Source organism: Cebus imitator, unplaced genomic scaffold, assembly GCF_001604975.1.
Source record: "Cebus imitator isolate Cc_AM_T3 unplaced genomic scaffold, Cebus_imitator-1.0 Scaffold43, whole genome shotgun sequence".
Taxonomy (NCBI): domain Eukaryota; kingdom Metazoa; phylum Chordata; class Mammalia; order Primates; family Cebidae; genus Cebus; species Cebus imitator.
Window position 1 is genome coordinate 4,828,860 of NW_016107358.1, and position 7,205 is coordinate 4,836,064.

The 7,205-nt window shown below is 40.0% G+C and overlaps 1 protein-coding gene across 3 annotated transcripts in view; it reads left to right on the forward strand.

Moving 5' to 3' along the window:
- CUNH6orf52 (chromosome unknown C6orf52 homolog) overlaps positions 1 to 7,205 on the forward strand; it is a 365,015-nt gene that overhangs the window by 8,798 nt on the left and 349,012 nt on the right. For 2 of the 3 annotated variants that reach the window (XM_017526717.2, XM_037737854.1), the window contains 2 exons: positions 97 to 277; positions 3,888 to 3,933. In XM_017526717.2, the coding sequence (XP_017382206.2) occupies positions 97 to 277; positions 3,888 to 3,933 (227 nt within the window). Of the gene's footprint in view, positions 1 to 96; positions 278 to 3,887; positions 3,934 to 7,124; positions 7,188 to 7,205 lie in introns of all 3 variants that reach the window. The other variant, XM_037737853.1, reaches the window with a different exon arrangement.

Here is a 7,205-nt window from a genome sequence, read left to right on the forward strand (position 1 = left end):
ACTGCAAACTTCCTGGAAAGAAGTCTGGGGGTTTGTGGATGATTCTGTGTTGGTTGGTGACGGTTGTCATTGCTGTGGTCTCCCCTCTGCTATTAGAGTGAAGCAGGAGTTCCAGCCCATCCAGGGTTACCACTGTGGCAACTGGTACGTGCAGCAGCCCAGCTCTTACCTTCTTTCTGGCTACAGCTACTGCTGTGCGGTGCATGGAAATGGACAGGACTGTTTTTCTGCGCGTGAGACCCCTCAACATACAGCTGGAACTTTGGTTATGCCTAAGGTATCCCTTGCTGGAATGAATCTTGTGTCATTCATGGGCCCGATAATAGTAAACATCACTTTCCTGTCTTCACACATTATTATCCTCTGATCCAAATTCCCACAGCCACGGCTTTTGCTACCTGTTTTAAAACTAGAGAGTAAAGCTGATAGCCTAAGAAAAACGTTTGTACAGCTTTATTGAGGTGTATACTTGATACACAGGAAGTCTCCTGTACATGTTTAATGTTTATGATTTGCTGAGTTTGGACATGTATAACCCATAAGTTTTCACTTGAAGGTAGTTTTGGGGTTTATTTTATAGCAGTTAGATATAAACACACTTTAAAAAGATGTTGTAAATACTTTGAATTACTGAATTGACATATTTCTCAAATCACACGAAGATGTATTGAAGTAAGGGAAAAGCTCCCCCCACACCTCTTCTTCCCTACTCCCTTCCCACTTAGAAGAAAGTACTGTTGGAGTGGATGTCTTCTAGATCTTTCCCCTGTACTCTTGCTAAATCAGCGTGGTTTGTCTTTCTGTTTTGGTGGTTAGGGTATGATTTAGGCAAGAGTGAACTATGTAGTACATACTGTTTTGCTCTTTGCTTGCTTCTGCATAAGGAGACCTTTCTTTAAAAATTGCCCATTTATGGTCTGTGCAAGATGGCTCACACATGTAGTCCCAGCTACTTGGGAGACTGAGGCGGAATGATCACTTGAGCCCAGGAGTTTGAGGCTGCAGTAAGCCATGATTGTGCCACTGTACTCCAGCCTGAGCAACAGAGTGAGCTCATTTAGATACATTGTGATTTTTAGCTCATCCCTTATCTGACATTTTAAATATTTTTTGGGCTTTAACAAACTTACTTATCTTCAAGCATTTGTCTGAGTGTTGATATTTTTCCAAGAATTTATTTCTGGATGTGGAAGGGCTGGATTAAGGGATATATCATAAAAATGTTTAAATAGCAAATTACTTAAAGTCTGTAAGAATTTGTACTTTTCATTATTGTGGTGGGTGTTCTTGCTACTCGACATTCCTCTCTGTATATGATTGGGCAATGTGATAGGCCAGGGAGGATTTGTCTATTATTGAGGGCAAATATCTCTTGAAGTGTTTATCGGTATCTGTGTTCTGTGACTTTGATACCATCCTTCTAGTTTTTCTGTTGAGTTGTGTCCCTCTTGCTTGACTGCATAAGATATTCACAGGTTACAGAAATTAACACTTTTCACTCTAAATGCTACGGATGTCCCCCACCCTAGCTTTTCTCTTAATCTGCATAGTGACACCGTTGTTTGATGATCTTTGCCTTAAAACCAAAGTTGAATTTCACATCTAGACCCTTGGTTTTTAAAACTTACATTTGCTTTATATTATGATATTTTACTGCCCAAACTTTCGTTTTCATTTTTTCTCAGGTCTGTTTTAGGTGTGCCTCTTGTATAAAATATGTTAGATTTCTTGTCATTTTTTCCCCCTTTTGGCCCGATTTAGGTTTTTCCCTTTTAACAGACGTTTGATATTGAAGCACTTTAAAAAAACATATTTCACCACATTGCGTGAGGTTTTAGCACTCTTTTTTTTTTTTCTTTCACCTCTTCCCTTTTTGTTCTTTTTTGGGAGATGGTCTGTTTTCGGTGGTCACCCTTATATCTTTAAATGGAGAAGTATAAGAAAGAGTATAGACTAGCATTTAAAAAAAAAAAAAAAAAAAAAAAAAAGAATGAATGTAATACCAACTTCAGAAGTGAAAGTATTTGTTGATTTTTTCATCACTCATGAGAAAATTAAGAAATGAACACCCTTTTTTTCTCACCTGGCTACGCCTTCTCTCCATTCCTCTGTCCATTTTTGTTGGCACATCCTGGGATTTTTATCTCATCCTCTAGCCAAATTATTACTATAACATGCATGTTTTCATACAAGAATTATATAAACCTATTTTGTGGTTGTGGTGACCCCACTGTGCCTTCTGCCTGCCATCCTGCTGGGTGTTACCTATTGGGAAGCTGCTGAGCAAAACTAAAGATGGGAAGGCTCTGTGGCAGCACTCTTTCACTCACCCATCCCCGTTTTGTTCTTCTCTAATAAAGTGTGTCCTTGCTGAGATGTCCTCGCTTTATTCCCTGCTTCCCCCAATGTGCTGTGCCTCTGTCCATAACCTTTATCTCCCCCACGTTAACGGGTTACCCCTCTGCAGCCCACTCCTTTACATTTTGGCATTGTGGAGGTGGGTGTCTCCAACATGATTCTCAGGTCTTTGCGACCCATCCCAGACTATCCCTAGCTGAGGAAAGACTTTTGCAAACGTGCTTGTCTTTAAAGGCAGTCAGCTGCATGCACAGCGCCAGTGGCCCTCAGACCAGAAAGAATGCTCTGTCTCCAAATAGCTGCTGCTTCCCTCACCCTGGTTATTTAGCATCCACATTTGCCAGAACGCATATTGAAAGGAGAAAATGTAAGGTTACTTGGTCTTGTATTATGGGAAAGGACTTGTGGAAGCATGGATTCTGAGTGTCTTAGCCATTTCTTTCTTTACCTTTTATAGAATTCATTTTTAGAGATGATGTCTTGCTCTTTTGCTCAGGCTGGAATGCAGTGGTACTATCAGAACTCACTGTAGCCTTATCTCCTGGGTCTCCTGCCCCAGCCTTCCAAGTAGCTGAGACTATGGGCTGCATACCACCGTGGCTGGTGTCTTTGCCATATCTAAATACAAAAAAGACACAGATTGTCTTTTGAAATTTATGGTAACCTATTTTCCAAACCTGCACATATTTCAGAGTGAAGGGGAGACATACTTTCAGATAGACTGAAAAGAAAAGATAGTGGATCTTTGACTGTCAGTATCTTCTCATTCTTATTAACAAGGGAAGCTTAATTAAGTGCCAGGAACTAGATCAGCCCTTCCTTGGTAGAGTGATTCCTTGGAATAGCTGGCCGTACTTAAAAAGACAGGTTCCCAGCAAGTCTCTATAGCGGAATCACAAAAATGTATGCTGCCCCAGTAGATCCAACAGAGTCTGGGTTAACACACCAAGATTTACTTTGGGGGTGCCTCTGCAGTTCACTTCCCTCATTATGTAAGAATACGATTGGTTTGCTTTGCTGTAGCCTCTCATTTTCTTGAGCACCTAACATCCTGGTTCTTAGCTGAGCCAAGGGTTTTGGGGATATGATTAGAAGGCCATGAGGAAAATGTGCTCATGGAGACTTTATAGATTGTATTCTAGAAGGAGGAGCAGAATTCCAGGTAGAGTCAGGCATGTGGTACAGGAAATAAGGAGCCTGATACCAGGGACCCTGGTGTCCGCTTCCTAGCTCAGGCTCTAGGATCCTAGTTAGGTCTCAGAAAATCCAAAGGCCAGAGGCCCTTGTTAGGCTTGCTGCTCTTTTGTAACAATTCTTCTGTGACTCAGTTTACCTCTTTCATAATTGTACTATGTCACCTAAAGATTCTTTCCATCAAATTCAAAATTCGATTTTAAGGGATTAATTTTCAAAATTATTTTTATTTTAGATAGTATTTTTAGGAGCTAGAGTTTTTTCCCTATAAAGTATGTATTGATATTAAACCTTTACATAAAATTATTTTCTCATGAGATCCTTTTTTGTTGCAGGAAACCACAGGTCTAGCTGAAAACCAAGATGAAGACCCACTAGAAGGTAACATAAACCTTGTGCTCAAGTGGTTGGAAACAAAACCCCATTTCCTGGTTTCTCATTCACTCCACTTGCTGTAAACTGGGAGGCTCTACTGGAAAATTCCAGTGTAGGTTGCCTAAGCCATATTTTTCAGTAATTTCTCCTGTTTTTGGAAACTGGTTCTATGGGAACAACTTTAGCTGAACTACTTCTTCGGGCCCTTCCCAAGGACTGGGAAAGGGGGACATTCCCAAACAGTAAGAAGGCAATACATTGCTTTTAAGCGCCACTTCCTCCGTAAGTGTAGACTTTGAGGTCAATTATGCTTTAATTCTGATTTTCAAGGGAGAAGAGCACTGAGGCGATTGCTGTGGCCTCAGGGTTGTTGGTTCCTGGGGTACCTGTCAGGACAGCACTGTAGTATCAGGCTGGTGGTGCTTCCTGTAGTTCTGAATTTGTTCTGAAAAGAACGAAGTTCGTCTGCCCGAGGACAAACACTCTGAATCTGTCTTATTTGAGGAAGAGAAGAAAATGTTTTGCTTCTTTTAAGTAATAAGAAAGAAAAATAGAGGAGAAATTCGGAGAACACTATTGTCTTTTTCTTACCACATGCCTGTCTTATCAACATGTTCATCATGTCTCTCTCTTGATCAAACCCCTTTCCCTACCAGACAAACCCACCCACTGTCTTTGTGCCTTGATCAAAGAAGGGAGCATGTTGTTATTTGTCTTTGTAGCCCCTGTGACTAATTCAGAGTTCACATGTTGGTAGGTGCTCAGTGTTTAAATTAAATCAAATTGATGTTGAAATCTTTAGATACTGTTGAGCAGTTCTAGTTTTTAGTGCTTTGATTTGAGCATGACTAAAGGGTGTTTTATTTCAGCTTTCCGGGATGTCTTAAACCTTTCTTAAAGGTTAAGTGTGAATCTCTCTTCCTGTCTTTATCAGTTACACAATTTATTAAACTTGACGCAGGATTTCTTGCTCCTTAGTTCAGCTAAATCTCTAAGTTCTTGTCTTATGACCGGGAAAAATTAGGCATGCAGACACACTGAAGGGTGAGGAGGAGGGAATTTATGAAGTGAAAGGAAAGCTCTCAACAAAAAGAGGGATCCTGAATGCAGGTTTCTACCTCACAAATTGAATACCAGGCCACTACACACGAGTTGAAAAGGCCAGGCTCCTCCCCTGCATAAGGTGTGAATTCCTGGTGGTTCCACCCCATTCTTCCAGTGTGCATGTGGGCCCATAGTCTGAGCCACTCCACATTGATTTATTTCCCTTACCGTGCATGTGTTAAGGGATGGAATTTTTCACCATGGGCATGTTTAGGCAAGCCCCCTGTGCACAATGACTTGGGCAGTTTGGAGGTTCTCCTTGGACCCTTCCCTATTTGCCTAGGCATTTGGGTGTTTTCTGCCTCTATCAGAATAATGGAGGTAAAAGTTTGCTTTTTGGATACAAACTGCCAGGGAGTTCAGATCCACCTACTAGCTCTGTAGGTCTAGACAAATTAATCTCTAGTGTGTCTGCTTCACTTTCTGTAAAGTGGGGACATTGATACCTATCTCATAGGAAGCATGGGCATGCTAGGTCTAAAGTACTTTTAGGTGGCTTAGCAGCTTCTGCCATATGATAACCACTCAAGTGTTGGCTGGTCATAAATCTGGCACAGTACACTGGTCAGTATAAATGTAATGCAGTTGCACCTCGGGGAACTAAAAGAACAAGAACAAAGTAAACCCAAAGTTAGTAAAAGAAAAGAAATAATAAAGATTATAGCAAAAATAAATAGAAGCTGGAAAAACAATACAAAAGATCAACAAAATGAAGGGTTGGTTTCTTTAAAAGATAGTCAACAAACCTTTAGATTAAGGAAAAAAACTCAATCAGATGAAAAAGAACACATTACAACTGATACCACAGAAATACAAAGGAACATAAAAGACAGTTATAAACAATTATACGTCAGTAAATTGGATAGCATAGAAGAAATCGGTAAATTCCTGGACACATACAATCTACCACCTACCAAGATTAAATTATGAAGAAATAGAAAATCTGAACAGACCAATAATAAGGAATTGAACCAGTAATAAAAAGTCTCCCATCAGGCCAGACCTGGTGGATAATGCCTATAATCCCAGCACTTTGGAAGGCTAAGTTGGGAGGATCATTTGAGCCCAGGGAGCTTGAGAGCAGCCTTGGCAATATAGCAAGACCTTGTCTCTACAAAAAATGTAAAAATTAGCTGGATGTTGTAGCATGTGCCTGTAGTCCCATATATTTGAGAGCCTGACGTAGGAGGATTGCTTGCGCCCAGGAAAAAAAAACATAATTTCTTTTTTTTTCTTTTTTTTTTTTGTAGACAGGGTCTTTCTTTGACACCCAGGTTGGAGTGCAGTGGTGTGATCTGGGGTCACTGCAACCCCTATCTCAAGGCTCAAGCAATCCTCCCATCTCAGCCTCCCAAATAGCTGGGACCAAGCTGAGAGAAAGATATATTGTACAGCATGGTGACTATAATTAATGAAGAAATATTATATTGAAAAATACAGGCTAGTTCGAAGGTAGCGAGTTATCGCAACTGGTTGTTGAGTCAGTTGTGGATTGAATTTTTTGTTCTCTTTCCCTGCTTCTTACTGCTGCGTTTGACTTGTCTTGAAGGAAAAAGGAAAAATAAAGAAAAATACATAGAGGATATTCAGTGTTTCCACCACAAAAATGAAAAATAACTGTGAGGTAGTACATTTGATGATTCAACAATGAACATATACTTGAAATGTTATGTTTAAAAAAAAAAAAAAAAACGAAAAAATGTTGTACATGATAAATACATACAGTTTTGTCTGCCAGTTTGAAACATTTAGAAATTAAAGAATAGATAATGTGAAACACAAAGCCATTTATGTAGTTAGTTTAAAATTTTTCAGTAGCCAAATTAAAGAACCAACTCAGGAGACCGGTGAAATTAATAATGTTTCTTACTTAACCTAATATCTGTGATGAACTGAATTTGTGTTCTGTTCCCTTGCCAAATTCATACGTTGAAACCCTCACTCCCAATGTGATAGTTTTAGGAGGTGGGTCTTTAGAGAGGTGATTAGGATTAGGTGAGGTCATCAGGGTAGAGTCCTCATGAATGGAATTGGTAACTTCACAAGAGTCACGAGGGAGCTTGATTCCTCTCTCTGCCCTCTGCCATGTGAAGGTATGACTTCTGGGCAGTGTGCAGCCCAGAAGAGGGTCCTCACCAGAACCCAACCATGCTGACATCTTTTTTTTTTTTTTT